General features: G+C 43.9%; 1 protein-coding gene and 1 long non-coding RNA gene across 5 annotated transcripts in view; one reads left to right on the top strand and one right to left on the bottom strand.

Annotated features, from left to right (window-relative positions):
- rfx2 (regulatory factor X, 2 (influences HLA class II expression)) overlaps positions 1 to 19281 on the bottom strand; it is a 30342-nt gene that overhangs the window by 8631 nt on the left and 2430 nt on the right. For 2 of the 4 annotated variants that reach the window (XM_040034973.1, XM_040034975.1), the window contains exons 2-11: positions 11875 to 11983; positions 10835 to 10924; positions 8699 to 8781; positions 7893 to 8163; positions 6743 to 6817; positions 5809 to 5990; positions 5505 to 5624; positions 3725 to 3846; positions 3022 to 3140; positions 6 to 118 (exon numbers count right to left, since the gene is read on the bottom strand). In XM_040034973.1, coding sequence (XP_039890907.1) covers positions 6 to 118; positions 3022 to 3140; positions 3725 to 3846; positions 5505 to 5624; positions 5809 to 5990; positions 6743 to 6817; positions 7893 to 8163; positions 8699 to 8781; positions 10835 to 10924; positions 11875 to 11982 — 1283 coding nt within the window. In that variant the 5' untranslated portion in view covers position 11983. The remainder of the gene's footprint in view (positions 1 to 5; positions 119 to 3021; positions 3141 to 3724; positions 3847 to 5504; positions 5625 to 5808; positions 5991 to 6742; positions 6818 to 7892; positions 8164 to 8698; positions 8782 to 10834; positions 10925 to 11874; positions 11984 to 19281) is intronic. The other 2 variants (XM_040034976.1, XM_040034977.1) reach the window with 2 other exon arrangements.
- Positions 4942 to 14380, top strand: LOC120735563. Its single transcript, XR_005696300.1, has 3 exons — positions 4942 to 5047; positions 12261 to 12267; positions 14368 to 14380. It is a non-coding gene; the product is annotated as an uncharacterized LOC120735563 (long non-coding RNA).

The raw sequence follows: 19281 nt of genomic DNA, 5'->3' as shown, positions 1-19281 counted from the left end.
CTGACCTGCTGGGAAGGGTAGTGCTTCCATCACTAGGTGGCGGTGTTGAATACCAAAACGTCTGCCAGAGTTTCTCAATGTAGTGGAACTGGAGGTTCATCACCACATCCAAAGTAGCCTGCAGGAGGGGAAGCAGGGGAGGGAATTGAGGGGGAGGGAACAGAGGAGGGAAAAAGAGAGGGAGGAAGAAGGGGACAAAACACACAGAGCTGAACCATGGCAACCAGACACACAACAAAGTTTCTACAGCCAGGCGGGCTGCCTCTCTCTCACTGCAGGTCCTCCTGGTTAGACAATGAGCCAGCTCAAACACAGCTCCCTGCACATTAATCACCAGGAGAATCTTAAAGGCCACGCTCGGGCTTCATCTGGACGGGTCGTTTTATGCTTTTTGCATTTTATTTCACATAGATTTATGCTTCCATCTGCCTACTTTTAGTGACCTGGCTAACCCATGTGACTTCCTTTTTCCTGTTCAGAAACCCCTTTGAAAGGAGAGCATGCTGCATACAAGTGAACACTTGAGCACAAAGGAAGCAGTGGCAGGGTTCAGACCTAAAATGATTTGCCGCTTCTAAAACTAGAGTCAGCACATAACCCCCCGCCCCCTCGAATCCAGCGCTGCGCAGATTTTTTTGGGGCCGTTCATCAGGTCAGAAGAGGTGAGAGTCTGGACTCCACCTGAAGCAAAAGGTCAATCTGACAATCTGAAACTGTCCACGCCGAGCCTCTGCTGAACTGAAAAGTTTGATTTGCACCGTGAAATTCTCTGCTTTCTCTATCTGGCAGGACACGCACTTGCTGCTGGATCTTGTTACACAGCAGCGTAGGCTCAAATCACATGATATGTTTTTGCTTCCTCTCCAGCCATCGCCATGGCAACCGTGTTTACAGTTGCCCCCAGCAACAGGTCAAACACAGAACTCCAAAACAAAAAGGAGAATTTCCCATCCCCTCTTAAACAGGAGCTTTTCGCGTCCAGTTTTGTGACACACACACACACACACACACACACACACACACACACACACACACACACACACATAAAAAAACATTTAAAAAGTGTAGGAGAAAAAAAATAAAATAAAATAAAAAATAATGTGTTCATGTGCAGAGCTCAGACAGACAAGCAGGCCTCCGGTGGAGCTTCCTGAATCTTAACTGCTTGTTTCTGTGCACTCGCACAAAAAGATCCTGTGATTTATTACCCTGCAAGGTTTACTGAAAACTAATCGTTTATTCTCAAACGTTCATCCAAAGGCTTGGCTGACGCCTGGATATTTGGCTGTTACCATGACATTAATAAATACATGCCCCACACTGGATACTTTACAGCCCACTTGAAAAAGAGACTCTTTACTCTTTAGAGTAAAATATTATTTTTAGCTAAAATAATCATTATTTGTGTTGTAACGTTAAATGATATCAATAAAACTCTTGGCTAATGTGTTAATAGGTCAGTGTTGACACACAATTTTTTTTTTTTTTTTTTTTTAAATAACAAAACAGGATAAAATGTCGAGTGCATGAACATTAAAGACGCAGAGGCAGCGAGACTGACAGAAATGTGCCGGCTGCCAAAGCCAGGAGCCCGTGTGCCTGTCCGCCGACAAGGCTGCACAAAGGCCCAAGGGGAGGCCACCACAAAGACACCAAGATGTCCACCCAGTGCACTGAAAGGTTAATTGGCATGTCTTGAAAGCTGCACGGAGATGAAAAGACGGCTGGAACAAAGGGAGCGTGGTGAGGCTGGACAAGGGGAGGGCAGGGATAATACGATAAAGCCAAAGCTTTGCTGCTTTTAATCACAGCCGCTCGCCTGTCTGTAAAGACCCACGCTTTAATGTCCAGAATTATTTCTGCTCTTCTGCAATGTGGTTCGATACAGGTTGCTGAGGGCGACACTAAATTTCACCCCGTAGCTGCCAAGTGAGGTTCCCGTCTCACCTCTCTGTCCTCCTCCTCTTTCTCTGCACATCAGTTAAATGATATTTAAATGTCAGTGGCGTCGAATTGATTCTTATTCTCGAAAGCAACACCAGGTCACCGCAGCGGGCGGCGCCTGACCTCGGAGCAGAGGGCTGACACGGGTGTCAGTCTGACGAGGTGATCGCTATTTATGAAGGCAGGAGGTTTGTGGGATCGACTCAAAACGAACAGCAGGAAACTCACTGCTCGCTGATATGATATCTCACACTCAACTGCTGACTGACGCGTAAGAGTTTGTGACATAAGAATGAGTCGTTACAGCTTATAATGCCACTAATTAAACTGCAGGCTTCCATTGTTTCAGCTTCCTCCTGTTTAGCAGGTAATAAATATCAAAGCTGGAATTTATAACAGTGCAGTAATAGGCTCCACTCAAATGTGTTGTTCATGTGTTTGATGTGCAAAAGACCAAAATAACACGATTAAAACCAAAACTACACAGGACGCATTAATTGTTTCTGCAGATGAAAGACCCACACACACACACACACACACACACACACACACACACACACACACACACACACACACACACACCACCTTTTTTCACTGTCAAAATGCATCTGCTTATTAAAAATTCATCATCGCTGTTTGTTATGTATATTCACAGATCTCTGAAGGTGTCACAAACATGGCACTTAATCCACTGAAAGTAAAGTGCAGAACACTCTGGTGGAGAGGTGTCAAACATAAAGCCCGGGGGCCAAAATTGGCCCGCTGGACAGCTATGATAAAAGTGAAGACGGACAAATTTTGCACTTTTAACTATATTTCCACGAGTTTTACAGTTTTTCCTACTGATAAAGAAGTAATAGAAGAAAAGTCATGTTTTTTTCCCATTTCAGTTACAGTACAGTATTTATATATAACGAGGTTTTCATTGTTTGTTTAACATTTAACTATGTGAGAAACTGAAGCGGCGAGGCGAGGGCAGAGTGTACTGTAACTGGGAATGGGATGCTACAAAACTGAAGAACAAAGGTTCACATGTAAGACAAATCCAGAAAAGAATACGGCTTCACTGTGACCCACCTCGCAGTGGTCTCTGTAGAGCGTCTGCAACTTCTTAATATCATTCATGTTGATGCGCTCAGGCAGAGGCTGGGTGCCCAAGTCAGGAGTTGGAAACGGAGGCAGGCTGTGAGACATATCTGCATAAATGTAGACAGGCGTCACTCATTTCACTCACACAGCAACAAGGAGTAATGACACATATGACATCAACTGTTTTATGGATACGTGCAGCTCATATGGTCTGTGTCACAGTGTCTGACATTTATCACCCAAGTTTAAAATCTATGTTCTAATAAAGCCAAGACGAAGCTATGACGTATTTTTATTGGAGATTATGTATCGGAATTTCAGGAGCGGGACCACGCCTCCAAACACGCTCTTTCCGGTTGTCATCTATATAGGTTCCCTCAGTTCTGCAAGCTGTTCGTTCTCGTTTACGTGACCCTCCCTCCCTCCTTGTTCTCAATTCTTTAACTTAATTTCTATTTAGTGCATGAGGATCTGCTAGACTGTCACCAGTCCCCAAACCGCAGCTCAATTCATGTCCAAGCATCACCTTTACCTACTAAAACGCTGTCAAACCTAAAATGAGGACGTGGACCCAGCGAGTGAAATAAAAATATCTAGTGCTAGCATTAAAGACTGTATCTGGAAAGAGAAGATAAGAGAAGATAAGAGTTAAACCACCTTAAGCAGTTTCAGTGGGAGCGCCTGTGCTTACCTATGTACTGCTGGTGGTGTTGGCTCTGAGCAGCCACAGACTGCTCTGGAGTGCTGCTGCAGTGCTGCGAGCTCCCACACAGACTGTCAGACATGCTGTCCACCTTCTGCAGAGGCTTGAACCTGTGTAGACACAAGAGGGTGGAACGTGTACATTAGTGATTTTTGAAGGTCTGGGGAAGCACAATGAAAGAATCGGACACTGAGGAGCACACGCACACATCGCATTCGGTACAAAACCGAGACTGATTTATGCGGGTTTATTGCTGATTTAAGCGGCAACTATCCATCCATTCTCTTCCATTTAACCAGGGCCAGGTTGTGGGGGCAGCAGCCTATGCAGAGAAGCCCCGACCTTCCTGTACTCGGCCATCTCCTCCAGCTTGTCAAGGGGAACACCAAGGCATTCCCAGGCCAGATGAGAGATATAATCTCTCCAGGGTCTGCCCTGGGGCCTCCTCCCGGAACACTTCGCGCAAGAGGCACCCATGAGCCATCCCTGGAGCCAACCTGGCTCCTTTCAATGTGGAGGAGTAGCAGCACTAGTGTGAGCTCCTCCCAGGTGGCCAAACTTGTCACCCTATCTCTAAGTGAGAGGCCAGTCACCCTTCACAGAAAGCCCATTTCTGCCGCTTGTATCCACAATCTCGTTCTTTTGGTCACTACCCACAGCTCGTGACCATAGGTGAGGGTAGGGACGTAAATCGAGAGCTTCGCTTTTACACTCAGCTCTCTCTTCACCACGACGGACCGGTATAGCCTCCACAACCCTGCAGCCTGTGACAAAGGGCAGGCCAGGCAGAGTCCAACACCCACCGGAAACGAGTCCGACGTATTCCCGGCTATACGGACCAAGCTCTGGCAACAGTTGTATAAGGATTGAATGGCTCGTAGCAACAGGCCTGGCAACCCATGCTCCCGAAGCACCTCCCACAGGACACTCCGAGGGACACGGTCGAATGCATTCTCCAAGTCCACAAAACACATGTAGACTAAACTCCCCCCTCAAGTGTAAAAATAGTTGGTCCAGCGTTCTGCGACCAGGACAAAAACTACATTGTTCCTTCTGTAGTCGGTGTTCAGCTACTGGATGGACTCTTCTTTCCAGCACCCTGGCATAGACTTTCCCAGGAAGGCTGAGGAGCGTGATCCCCCTAATGCTGAAGACCACCCTCCTATCCCCTTGTTAAAGATGGGAACCACCACCCCGGTCTGCCAATCCTGATCTCCACACAACATTATAGAGGCGTGTCAACCAAGACACCCCGACAACATCCAAAGCCTTCAGGAACTCAGGGCGACCCTCATCCACCCCAGTGGCCCTGTAGTTGTTTAGCTGCCTCAGTGCGTCGTCCCCAGTCTCTGCTTCCTCTACACAAGACACGACAGCAGCATTTAGGAGGTCCTCGAAGTGTTCCTTCCACCACTCGATAACAGCGGCAACGACATTTTTGTTTTTGAAATATGTTTTCTAAGTTCGGTGGGTGTGTCAGATAACCAAGACGTGCAGTGATCTATTATGTGCGCTGCATTAAAGAGTTTATTCCTGAGTGAGTTTCACTAAAAGAGGCTCATGGGTTTCCAGGACACACGGTGCATTATGGACACACTAGCAGCAGCGCTGTTCTTGTTTTTGGTTAAGCAAAAGGGAAATGAACATAGCCAGCTGTCACAGGACTGATGTCAGTGAAGGTTTATTCAGAAACTAGTAAAAGTCATCACAGAGCCACAGAGATGTAAAGAAAGGACGCTACAGCAGGCAGACAGGGAGAAAACCTGACCTCTGTTTCTGGTGGACTGGCTGCTGCCTCATGGCCATGTACTGGGTGTCCTCCTGCAGTCGGTTGAGCGGCGAGTCTGGCTTCACCCGGATGCCGTAGTAATGATACTTAGAGTTGCCTCTGGTGGATAGAGTGAGAAAAGCCAGAAACCAGTCATGAGAAGCCTTGCCATCAGTGTAATCACTATCATTAGCCCGGTCCATCAGCAGGTTACCAGTGCCTATAAGCATTAAGCATCATCAAATCTATAATGGTCATGTGATTACCGTCATCAGCATCTGCAACAACCTCTTCCTCTTCCTACCTGGTGCCGAGGCGGCGGGTCCTCAGGCCCATAAAGACTGAACGGATGAGTTTGCCGAAGGAGGCTGCGTTAACTGGGTCCAGTTTCTGCTCCTGACAGTGCCGCAAGTAGTGGTTATAGAGGGAGGACCGGGGCAGGCTAACTCCCTCCGCTGTCTCGTAGTTGTCCAGAAGCCATTGCAGCTAAAAATACACAGAAGACAAGTCACAAAAAAATAAAAATTAGCGCTATAGTCACCTGGTGAAGACACGTCACAAAACAGACAACACGCACACGGTAGCCTGTTTTAGTTTAGTGATATAAATACCAGAGACACCACTGCAGCCCCCCCCCGTCTAACTGTATTCTTCAGAGAACATAAGTGACTACAGCATGACGAACAGTAACTAAGGAGAATGGCTGAAACTGAAGAAATAATCAGCAAAATTATGATTTGCAATATGCAATCCAATAAAATACATCAAAGTAAATTTATGCAAACAATATAGCAAAAATATTTTTAAAAAAATTATGTTAAGAGTGAAGGAAAGGAATCTACACCACAAATGTCCTCATGCAGATAAAAACCTACCCAGAGATATTATGTGAATCTCATTCTTAAGCCTTATTACACCTGACGGGCAGGACGAAAGCTGCACTGTAATAAAATCTGAGTGCGTGTCTCGCTGTACTTAGAAGTGAAAATAACAGAAATATTTGGAAACATCAGTCGACTTAAGTACATGCAGACGCAGAGCATTAATGCACATGTACAAGATACATAACTGAGGAAAGAGTGATAGCAAATGCAAGTTCAGATAAAGAACATTAAGTGTGCGTGTCATTGAGACAGTGCAGAAGCAGATTAAGTAGCAGTGCGTTCAGATTCAGCCACGGCTTTCTTTCCTTTTTTTCCCCTCACGTCCTTTTCAAAGAAAGTTCCTGGTTGACTTACATGGCTGTTGAGCAGGCTGCTTTTGTGACTTGCAATTCCTTCAGACTTTTGGAGGTTTTCAATCGCCATTTCAAGCTAAAGAAAGAAGAAGCATGCAAAAAAGAGAAAAAAAGAAAGAAGTGGACACAGAAGGGGGAGGAGGCAAGAAGAGATTGAGAGACAGAAAAAGGGAACAGAAATAAGCAGGGGTATATGAAGAAAAAAAAACAAACACACACACAAAAAGATAAAGGTAATAAGACTGTTAGCGAGCAGCCAGATCTCTGCATTTCTATTAAAATCAGTCAGTGTTGTAGCCAAATCTATTACTGGCTGACAAAAGCATGCAAATCAAGGGACTCATAGGGTTAAGCTGCTCAGTGAAGGTTTGCGGTCAGACACTCTAATGTATGCAAATAGGAACCACAAACAGGGGTCGCAGGTCAGCTTAAGGTTTTCAGCAACAGGTCAACAATGCCTACCACCCCGCAGTTTATCAAACGATGTAGCTGAAAAATATTTGAAGAGCTAAATGGCAGACAGAGTAAGCTGTGACTACGACTTAAGCAAAACCATCAGTGTAGAAAAATACGCTGACATATTAGTCTCTCACTAGACAACGAAAAATAATGGAGTCCAACTGGCGGGCAAAGTGAACGACAAAACCAGGGACATTCTGTTGAGCTGTAGAAGAAAAATCAAGTCAGAAAAGACTTGGTAGTGCAGCCAAACTGGAGACGGAATAAAAGGAAAAAGAAACGGGCAGCGGTCCAAGCCTTAAGAAGGCTCCCGAGGGCTCTTGGCCAAATGGTAATGAGCCCCAAGGGTTGCTTTGTTTCGTAGGGCGCTCAAGTGCCTGTGAAAACCTCTGAAACAAGGCAGTGCTGAATTATTTAAGCCAATGTCCCGGTTCTGCGGGCTCACTGGCCTGCACCACTGTGCGTTACTACAGAGCTAGGAGGCCCCGACTCAGGCTGCAGGTTCCTGGGAAACTGGGTGGTGAGTTAGGACACAGTCTATCTCAGGTAGTGATGAAACCTACCAAAACTATTATTTAGACCCCCCCCGACTCTTTCAGTCATTAAGTATTCATTTTTGCTTTGTTATTAATCCTGTTCGAGTTGGTAAACGTGCACCAGAATAACAGCACAGCGGGATGGCTGTTGCTCACCATAGCCGAGGAGGAACGCGACGAGTGCGATATGTGGTTGCGGCTTCCCTCCATATTTCCGCCGTGGATCAGGTAGGTGCTGCCGCTGGAGATGATGTGGCTGCTGCCCACGTCCATGGTGATGCCTACCATGCCATGAGTGGGCACGCCGCCGCTGGCAGAGGAGACCACCGTGGTAACATGACCTCCACCGGCCTGAGAGTCAAAGTAGGGCCCGCCACTGCTTTGCCCGTACAACTGTGCCTCGGGGTTGTAGGAGTAGGCTGTTCGGCTGCAGAGAGGCCACAGAAATTAAAGAACATTTGATTTTCAGCTCTGCCTGCAAAGAGGAATCTTTATGCAAACGCACGGGAAAAAAAACAACAACAACAGTATTGTTGATATACTACATAATTGTGTTGACATTGGCAAAAATTACCGAGGTCGTCAAAATATTTCACTTTGCTAGAGTCATTAAATATCAACGTGTGGGATAAAAGTCGTTTAGGCATCAGTTACCTTTAACGGCACTTTGATCTGAGAGATATTTGTTAAAAAGTAGTCTGGACAATTATTTGTCTTATTCCTTTTATCCAGCACCGATTTAGACATAATCCAAGATGACTCCACGTTTGAGATGGAGCCAAATACGTGCAGCGCTGTGTCTGTGTGATTTAGAAAGCAGTCCTCCGGGTTCTTTCACTGACAGAGTCATTGTAGTAAATGTGTTTCAGTTTCACAATAAATCTTTGTCTGCATTTTTTTTTTATTTATTTTTTTTTATTCCCCATTTGAAAATAAAAAATAAAAAATGCAGCATGACTCACATTGTTCCATTGGTATAAACCGCATCTCCACTTTCTCCAACATACTGGACCTGTGACGGGTAGACATGCTGCACCTGCTGCACCTACATGGAGATCACAGCACAATGAAAGCAGTGATCAGTGGAAACAGGCCTGAGAAGATTTCTTATTTATTTATCAGAACCAGCTGCAATCAAGTGGGCAACAGGAAAAAAAATAAGATAACGGCATAATTCTCTCATTGATGCAGTCTCCCACAAACCCATGGGAGAATGCATCAACACAACACAGCTTACATCCATGTCTGTCCACACACATAGTAAACTGCATGAACTGAAGAGCATTAAATGACCTTTGACTACCAATTTTTAATCAGTTCCATCCTTGAGTTTAAGTGAACGTCTGTGCCAGAAACTAAAGGTGATCCTATCGCTTTTGCAAGAATGGAAGCAAATTAAATCACAGTGACATTGATACCTGACTGCTAAAATCAAATCGGTTCTTCGTGGAGTAAACACTTGTGCCAAATTTGTGGAAATTCCCTCAAGGCATTCAAGACATATTCACAAAAAGCACCGTGCCGCTGACAGCTGTTGCAGGCATACAGACAGAGTAGATTAAAACATACACTTTGCATTCGCTGAAACCGTACGAGCGGATTTCAGCTCGAACCAATGAAGACATATCGCACATGTGGTTTCGCACAGAGTGAGCCACGATGTTGCAAAATGGAATGATAGCGTTCCTCCTTCAAGTCTTTGTTTATCTTGTGCAAATCTCCCACTTTACCTCTACCAAAGCACTCCACCACTCTTGACAGATGGTAAGCCGCGCTCCATCATCTTTTCGTTTATTCTACATCTCACAGATGTAGAAAATCTTTGGGCCAAGCACATCAAGCATTTTTCCAATTTTCTGTCCGGCATGTTCTTATGCCCATCTTAATCTTGTCCTTTCATATATTGCTTTTCCTCTCTGACTCTGCTCTAAATGTCGCCTTCCCTCTGTTGACAGTGAGAAGGCCGTTTTGTGGGTTTCGTTTAATGAAGCTGTCAGTCGAGGACCTGCAGTTTGCCCATTTCTTTAACTAGAGACTCTGATACTTGTCTTCTTGGTCAGATGTCCACTACAGCCTCCTACTTCACTTTCTCGAAAGCCAGCACAAAGATTTTCATCTCAACTCAAACAAATTTGAAATTCTAATCTAAAGATTAATAAGGTTTTTGCATTAGAGCTCACCCTGTACAGTGGAACACAGGAGACACAGCTGCAGAAAATTAGACAGACATAGTTTAAAACAAAAAACTAATTACTGATTACATCCCATTTACAATGCTTCTAATTTTAAAGTCACGTAAATTAAGAAACTTTTCTTCCAAGAATGAGAACATTTCTAAGTGACCCTGAGGTTTTGAGTGCTAATGAATGATGCACTGAATGATAAAGATGAAGAGTCCTATTTGCGATCAGATGACCAATGGATGAATCACATTATAGTCTGGGATCCAGAGCTACACGTAAGCACAATGCAAGCACACATAGGCAACAGAAAAGCCAAGAAAAACACTGTCATCACCACACACACACATTCAAAACTTGTTCTTTTATCCAGCGGGACAAATAACAGTTTAAAATAACATTTTCATTTTAAAAGCCGCCAAGAGACATTTTATAGGTATACACATGTTATTCATGTATACAGCCAGTGGACCAGGCTCAGCCAGAGAAAGAAACTTTCACACACCCATGAGGAGCACAGCAAGAGGAGAAATGTGCTTAAAAACAAAAAACGGGCTGCCATGCTAGAGAGCGTTTAAATACACAAAGGTGGATCTGTTACCAATTTGGTCGTGTACTTCCTAGTTTGTTAATTGAAGACCAAAGCTGAAGCTCTTCGGACTAAATTTCATTATTTATAAACATAAACTGTCACCTGAACAGGACCTGACGAATAACTAGTATTTGTAAACGACAAAACTAAGCCGTGGTCAAACAGGGGACACGGTCGCGTTACTAGTCTGGTATTCTGGATGTGCGAGTCATTTAAAATGTAATCTTCTTCCTACTTTATTGTAAGACTCCACAGGTCTTCAGCCGTCAAGTCAAGCGGTGTACATAATGTCAGAGCACAGTACAAGTAAGTACAGTACTGTGTACCTGCTGAGGGACCTGTTGAGCCCTGGGTACTGAAAGCTGCTGTACTTGTCCTCCCTTCTGAGCTGAGCCTGTGGCTTGAACCAGCACTCTCTGTGTGAATACGAGACATAACTGAATTACATAGATGGGCATTTAAAATTCATACAAACGCATTATTCTAAACATGCAACAGTCAACACAATAACAAACATCTTCATCTATAAATGTCAGGTTTACATCTCTTTTTAATACAGGTTTTGAATATAAAGTAGCAACGATAGCAATAGACAGACATAAAAACAACACGACAGAAATTTCGACTGTCATTTACGCTTGCGCTGATGATTCTCATTTATCTGCAGCCTCGAAACATTAGCAAATTTGATGTACTGCTCTGGCAAGACAGAGAGAACTCATGGCAGAAGTTAATAATGTAAATTGATACGAGAGGCATCTGTTGGCAGAGTGGACGGTAGCGGCTTTATTTGCTGACAAGTTACAAATTGGAACCACAATTTAAAAATACATTCTTATTTATTGCCGGTGCTGCTGGACAGGGCAGGGTTTAACCTGCTGTGTTAGGGTGGGCTTTTAGAAATAATACGTGGGCAAAGCAGGACGTCGCTGTAGTCTCAGTCAAGAGACGAACCGTGCCAGTCCTCATCAGATTTTTGTCATACAATTCCTGATGAAATGAGCTTAAAGCACTTAAATTAAAATAGCATTTAGAGCACTAAACTCCTCCTTTCTGTGCACAAGTTAGAGCAAGTTATTTGTCTGAGTGTGTGATTTTTCATGGGCAGTGTAACCATGTGCGCAAGCAGACAGGTCTGCCTGCTGCAGCTCTCTGCGCTGCACACCCAATCAGAAGTTAAAAAAGGGATCTTCTATGCTATATTTCCATTGGCATTCCATGTAACATTAGCTCCTGGCTTGGCCTGGTTTCCAAAATAACTTCTCCCTTATACTTAACATTTGGAAAGAGATGGCACGGAACAGTTAAGTCATGACAGACTTTGTCCTATCATCACAGTAGCAGCAGGGTAGATATATTATCCTACCTGCTGAGAGGCTGGGACAGGCTGTACCACCGGAGCCTGGGCTGATGATGACGTCCGCAGCGCTGCCACGCTGGTCGTGGTTTCTGACCCTCCCTCTGAGTTCTGCATGCTGGGAAGCATTAAGGAGAATCAGAAAAGACATCACCAGAAGTCATTTTCTACCAGACTGAAGGAATACCCTTCCAGGTAAAATTAAAAAAAAGAACTTTGAAAGAATATAATATGAGCACCTTAGTAAATAAACACTCTTACATCCCATCCCTACTCTTGTGGAGCCACCCGGGGGGGGGGTGTTTCTAGCTTTACCAAATCAAGCTGAGTCACTACAGCACTCAGAACCCTAGAGGCTGCCCACCTTTAGTTTTAATCAAAGACAAGATCAATAGGCCAACAGTATTACTGACACACATCGTCCTGCTGACAGAGGAGACCCAGGAGGAAAAATTACAGTAGAGGAGTTCAAGTTACCAACAGGACTGAAGTGCTTCGTGGGGACCAAACCCATTGCCACTACTCTGCTTTCGACTGGGTGACAATGTGCACAGCATAGCAAAGGGGAGCTAAAAATGGAGTGACACAAAGGCTCTCTTTAAAAAAAGAAAAAAGAAAAAAAGGACAGAGCAAGAGCGGGAGCAACAAGGCAGGGACAAGAGAAGAATGGGAGGGGGGGGTAAAAAAAGCTCCAAAAGAGAAAAATGATGGGGGGAAAGATGAAAATAGCAGTGGGGTTCGAGCCCCTGCCAGGGTCCTGATGATATCCAGTGTTTGTTTCAAGCAAGAGCTGATCTCTGAGGGCTCCAATAATCCAGCTGATATGAGGAAATTCCTCAATGCTTTGTAAACGTTTGTCGGTTGCTATGGTGAGGAATCTGTGCCCCCCCTCAGCTCCCTCCCCACAAACTCACCCTGACTCCCACCCCCACGCCTTCATGTTCACTCCTCTATTTTAGCCCCCTTATAAAGCTTCTGCACAGGAACTTTCGAGTACAACCACAAAGAGAGTAGGGGGAGGATGATTTGAATAAAGGAGAGGGAGATACGGGGGGGGCTGAACTGAAGAGCAGGCTTTAATTTAAAGGCAGAAAATGTGGGGTAGCAGGAAAAGTCAGTAGGGGAACAAGTAGGTAGTGTTCAGATAGAGTGTTATAGCCAAGGGCCGCAAGACACAACCTGCCCTAGACATGCTGCGATTAGTCATAACACACAGCGTGCGCAACAACGTTATTTTAATTCACTTGAAGAGACCTGACAAAAACCACTCTGTCTGCAGTAATCTGCACACTGAGTCATTAGTGCAGCCACACATGTGTCTTGGCTTTCTCAAAGCTTAACTTTCAGGTAAGTCAAAAGACTTCGACTAGTAACTAAGGGGTTGTAAGTGTGCCTTAGAGATTAAACACAAACTTCAAAACCAAACTTGAACTTTTCTGTGGACGTGCCAAAGAAGAAAAAAAAACATTTGGAAAAACTAGCAACGCGAGAGCAAAAACCTGGATCAGTGAAGCTGTTGATGGCAACGAGGAACAAATACATTTAACTAAAAAAAACATGAATATCACAGATACACAATCTCCACCACGCAAAGCCGTGACATTAAAAACACAGACCATAAGGATAAATGCTTCACTACAAAATGATAACTAGAAACAGTAAATCTCCAGCAGACCAGCTAAGGACTGTATCGCACAACGCCTGGCACTGTCCTTCATAAGTACTTGATCAAATGTTAATTACAGCATTTAGAGCTTACAGTTCTTTCACTCTGTAAGCTATTTTAATGCACTTTTAAAAACCATGAAGAAAACATAACTTTGTTTAAGATGCAACACTTATTAATAACACACAAAAACCCCAGAAAACAAACACAAAAACCCATCATAAACAAAAATAGACTTTTTAACTGTTACTTCTCAGGTTTTGGACACCGAATGTAACTTGGCAACATGTAGAGTTTGGGGGATAGAATACCTTTATGATAACAGATATGGGTGTGCCACTAGTGACAACTTCCATGTGTGCCAGAGGCAAAGACAGTGTTGTGCTTACATGACTAACAGACTAAGCGTAGGAGGCCTATTTTGAAATTCCTGATGTGCGTCAATCACAACTGAAACACCAACCTAATCCTAAGTGTTGTATGAGTCTTTCTTTTGGGGGCATGCTTCTGAGTCAGACAGAGACATTGTCCTTTAAAATATCTGAAACATGTAAAAGGACCAAATGTGAACAAATGACAAGAATCTATTATTGAAGAGCACCAACGGGAAGCAAGACAAACCTCAGGAGCTTCTTTATGCCATTAATGAGTGGACGGCACAGCAAGGTGGTGACCAAAACAAGAAAAGGATCATTGACCTGCGTGTTTTTGTCTATGAAGGTGCTGACTCCAATTAGATAAGGTAAACTGCGCTCAAAAAAAAATATTAAAAATTAAAAAAATTAAAAAGAAAAAAATCACTGAGTTGGTGGGAAAGGAGAAAGTCTGTGGCTCAGAGGAGTCTGTTTAGCGTTCGAAGAAGGTTAAAAGCCACACAAAATCCCCACCAGCAGCTCTGAAAGGCACAAAGGTAGAGCCCAGCAGGAGGGCCAGCTCACTGCTGCAAACCCACTACTTATGATGGGCTATGGTCAGATCTTTATGCCTCCTACTCAGAGACAACTTCACACAAAAAGTCTGTTTTCATGTCAGGTCTGCAAGCCTGGTTTATTTCAAGCAAATCCCAGATAAGCACTTGACAACATTACACAAAGAATCCCTGCTTTCAGGAGATACCAGAGTTTTAAAAGCTATACAGAAATAACAAAAGTCACATGTTAGGAACCCTGGAGGCCTCCCAAACTGTCATTAATAATCAGGCCTATATTGCCAACAAAATTTAAACATCTGTCAGTGACAGATCTAACTTACACAGGGCTCAATCAGAGAAAAACACATACAGATGTTCAATTAAAAGCAGGAGCCCGCAGTCTTGGCTCATGTTTGCACTGGCCCACATTGTTTGCAGAGCAACAACGGTTGCTAGTGGCAACACCGTCCACTCCCGTTTCCAGGAGCCTGTTGCTACGCAACCAACAGAATACTTCCCAAACCAAACAATGCCATCCCCCACCTGATCCTTCTATCTCACGCTAAGTAGAAACTTACAACAATAAATAGTGTGTATGCTATTAATTTCAGACGGCAGGGGGACATGGAGGCAGAGTTATTTCTGTGCTGCAGTCATAGAAAAATGTACAGACTTTATGCCGGTTAGGATTAGGTTGACTGCGACATGACAAAGTGCTGTTTTCTGAAAACACTCGGTGGTCAAAAGGAGGAGGGCATGTTTAGGCCGTCGAGGAGACAGGAGTCCATTCGTCAGGGTTAGCTTTACACTCATGCCACCCAAAAACAACACATCCAAACCACGCTCAGTCTTTGTCCAGGCAGATGACAGTAAACAGCTTGAGCCGAGCAAAACTTTTTCCAACTCGGTGGAAGAGAAAATACAGCAGAAGTAACACTTGTTGCGTTTGAAAAGGAGGATATTTGTACAACCCTGCATTACCTCTCTACATCTCTCCAGAATGAGCAACAGGTCTCTCTCAGGGCTTTTAACATACACTCCCCCAATTTGGGGACTCATTTAGTCAGCGACATCATTTCAAGCAAATTCATTACAATCTGTGGCTTTGAAAAAGAAAGCATTGAGCTTTTCTTTGATTTCATTAAAAGAACTTATAAGATCACACAGGCACACGCGCTCGCACAAAGAGCGAATTAAGATATGATAAGAGATTTCCACAACAGAGGCTGTTCTTCAAGCCTGTCTCATTAATTCATGGCTAATCCAATCAAAGCAGCTCTTGGGGTCTGCAGATGGCAGAGTTTAGGGAGAGCTGGGAGGGGGCGGGTGGGCGAAAGAGAACGAGAGACCGAGTGAGAGAGGGAAGGAAAAGAAAAAAGGAGGCACCGGCCACTATCTCTGATGCAAGCACACTCCTCCCCTCCCCAGCTCGCACCTCCCCGCCTCTGGTCATCAGTGCAACCTGTCCACTCCGTCACCATGTGTGCTGCAGGCATGACAGCCACAGAGAGAAAGATCAAACTGTTGCCATGGAGACTGTGTGTGTTCGCCTATGCATTACACTCACAACTTCCTCCCCGACGCCATACCTCTTCTAACCCTTTCCAGATTTCCATGCCCCCGCCCGAGCCTTTTATCCTTGCCATTTAACATCTGAAGATTAAGGCTGAGGATCTGAAAATGGCACATTTTCAACAAAAGTTCAACTGAAAGAAAGCAACACAAGACAGGGAAGCGGAGCGAGACAGTCACAACTGGGAAATGTAATCAGAGTACCCTCTCGTGTGTGGGCGCCTCTTTCCTGCGAGAGAATTTAGCTAATGTGTTTCAAGGCTGCCACACCGATAACACAAAGAAGGGAAGTTTACTCGAGTCACCTGGCTGCTTAAGAGCAAAGGAGGCTAATGACTACAGAGGGGAATCTTCAATAATACCAGTTTTACTCATGTAACAGCAAGACTTAAATCACATCCTCCTGTCAGGCCTGCAAAATGCTTTCATTTTGTCAAATGATAGAAAACATGAGAAGCTACAGCTGTATTTTATAAGCTTTTTTTTTATTATAATGCCATTTTGTCATTGAGATGCAATATTAAAAATCTAGATACACTACAAAAATGGATTCATGTTTTCAGTTCTGGTTTTTTAAGGAGGAACTGGAAAAAGGTGACATATCCTAATGCTTAAGTTGGTCGTGGATTTTCACCTTCTCTGTAGCTACACTAAAATACACAAATCTGGTTTTAGGTATTCTGTTATAACAGGTGTGTTTCCAACCTGTGCACTTCCTTTTTTTCCTTCAGGGAAGCACATTCTCTGAAGATTACCTCAGGTGCTGGCAGCAAGCTTTCTCAATCTTGACCGATGAACCTGAGATAAGCCTCATGTTTCACTTGAGCAGTCTACCTTCTTGGCAAGCGTTTGCGCCGTAGAGATCTGACACCAAGAATCATCGTACTGTATGTACGCGGGGCACTACTTGATACGAAATAATGAGTCATCAGTTAATGCTTTAAATCTGAGACAGATCCAAGTGTCTGTTGTTTATGTAGTGAATACTACACCAGGCTGAGTGCTTGCCATCAAAACACAGATTTAAGTGTTTAACGCATCCTTTGCCTTCTACACATGCCTTTTTTTTTCCTCTTTTTTTGGGGGGGGGGGGGGGGGGGGGCGCAAACAAACACAATTTCAGTGCACTTTGGCCCTCGATTCTCCAGGGTGTGACCTGTCTCGCCAGTCTTCCAAACGGCTCCAGAATGCCCCAGGTTTAATCTGGGCAGAGATCTGCAGATTGAGGTGGTCATTTGATTCACTATATTTTCTATACTCACCATTCACTGACTCTTAGTGTCCTACGAATAGGGTCATTGTTATCCTGGCGGAGAACACTCCCCCACAGGACAAAAATGTTTCATCACAGGATAAAGGTGATCACTCAGAACAGCTTTGTATTGACTCACAGTGACTCAGAGGTGGAGTGAAACCAACCTGTGCCGGGTTACTTCCACACACAACAACAAAATAAAGCCACCGAATCCCCTCACGCTAAGGGTTTTTCCTTTCATTTGTCAGCTCTTTGGTATAAATACTATACATACAGCATATGTAGACAGGTGTACTTTGCATGCAACAGTTTGTGCCAGACTACTGGTTACAGATAATAATCAGTTTTGTAACGGTACAGTTGCCACATACCAATATAATTAAATGATTTCAATGTAAATTCATTTAAACTGCTTGTCCATCAACACTGGACAACTTACTTAAATTGTATGGTGAACACAGAACAAACAGTCAAACTAACACCCTGCTAGGCCTGCTGCCCTACCTTACAATCTGCAGCGCTCTTTTGTCAGAAAACACGATACCACCAGCACTGAAAAATCCAAGACTAACATTTGCTCTCCATTTAAGATAAAGAGTAGAAAAGGGTCTTCTAAGATAAAGAATGAGATCTCACTGTAAAAAAACCATCTACCACTTAACAGAATCAAGAATGCTTCCACCAATGAATGCTCTGCAATCGTTGCCCATTAAATCTTATCATGTAAATGCTTCTAAAAAGCATTTCAGCCTAAAAATACTGTTTGAAGGCCTCTCCATCAAAAAGACTAGTCTTGGTTCTGGTTGTTACTTTGTAGCAGGTTTGCACTAACAGAACATGTTCTCTTTTATTCAAATAAATATCCCTTAACAAATTAGCACTAAAAAAAAAAAACAAAAAAAAAAAACAGGAAAAGTGGGGAGTGAATGGGGGGGGGGGGGGGGGGGCTGCTACTATTCTGACTCAAAGGAAGGGGGGGCAGTCTTTGTAATGCAAATGTGACTGCCTTGTCTGCTGTTTGCGGCAGGAAATTTAATTACCAGTGTTGTAGCTACGATACAAACAGGTGGAATGCTAAGAATGCCGCTGATGACACATACACACACACAGAAAAACATTTCATTTCACAACGAGTTTCAACTTGTTGTCACCACACGAGGGCCAATCAGTGGCAGCATTTTTCAGTGTGGGATTTGTTTCTTCGTATCCTAGCAGCACAAGTCTCCACTGATTTCCAACATCTTTACAGCTGGAAGACTTGATGCAAGTCAAGAGGATACTTAAAACAATTTTCCCTATCAACAAATCTTATAAAACAGTAATGGCAGCACATCAGTTAAAATGAAAAGCCCTTAACAAATAAATGAATTATGGCGCTTATGAAATTAAAACATTTCATGTGTACAAATGGCACTATTAATTTCCACTTAACAAGCCCCGCGAGGCATTTGTTTCTTAGTTCTTCTGCTTCGCTCTGTGATTTCCTGACATGCTTTTGACTGCAGTTATGGGACAAGCCATTAAAAGTGGTGTTAAAAACAGGGGGGAAAAGTCAGACAGTGATAGGTTTCGAAAGCCAAACAGTTCACTTATCACACTGGGAGGTAAATGTAAGTCTGCAGGAATACGATCAACTGTAAACAGCACCAGCAAAACTCACAGTAGTGGTCGGGTCAGTGTCTGTATCTGAAGCTAGCTATTGGATTGAGAACTCCTCCCCGGGGCAGCATTGGGGCCTCATTAAGATGGGCTAAATACAGCATGAGCAAGCACACGCACACACCACATACACAGGGAGAGAAAGAACATGTGACTTAAAGCTGTGTCAGGTCACCCCCCTGCTCAAGAGACCACTGCAGCTGTCCTATTGATAGCTGAACTGTACTACAAACACTCAAAATGGCACACGGGCAACAGTGGACACTGCAAAAAAATAAATAAATCATACAAGCAAGTCCAGACATGGCTTAAATTAAGGCTATGAGAGACGAAGGAAAGCCTAAAAAAAGAAAC

This window comes from Simochromis diagramma, unplaced genomic scaffold (genome assembly GCF_900408965.1).
Source record: "Simochromis diagramma unplaced genomic scaffold, fSimDia1.1 OVJJ01000816.1, whole genome shotgun sequence".
NCBI classification, from domain to species: Eukaryota; Metazoa; Chordata; class Actinopteri; order Cichliformes; family Cichlidae; genus Simochromis; species Simochromis diagramma.
Note: the sequence above shows the minus strand (reverse complement) of the source record. Positions and strands in the feature narration are given on the sequence as shown.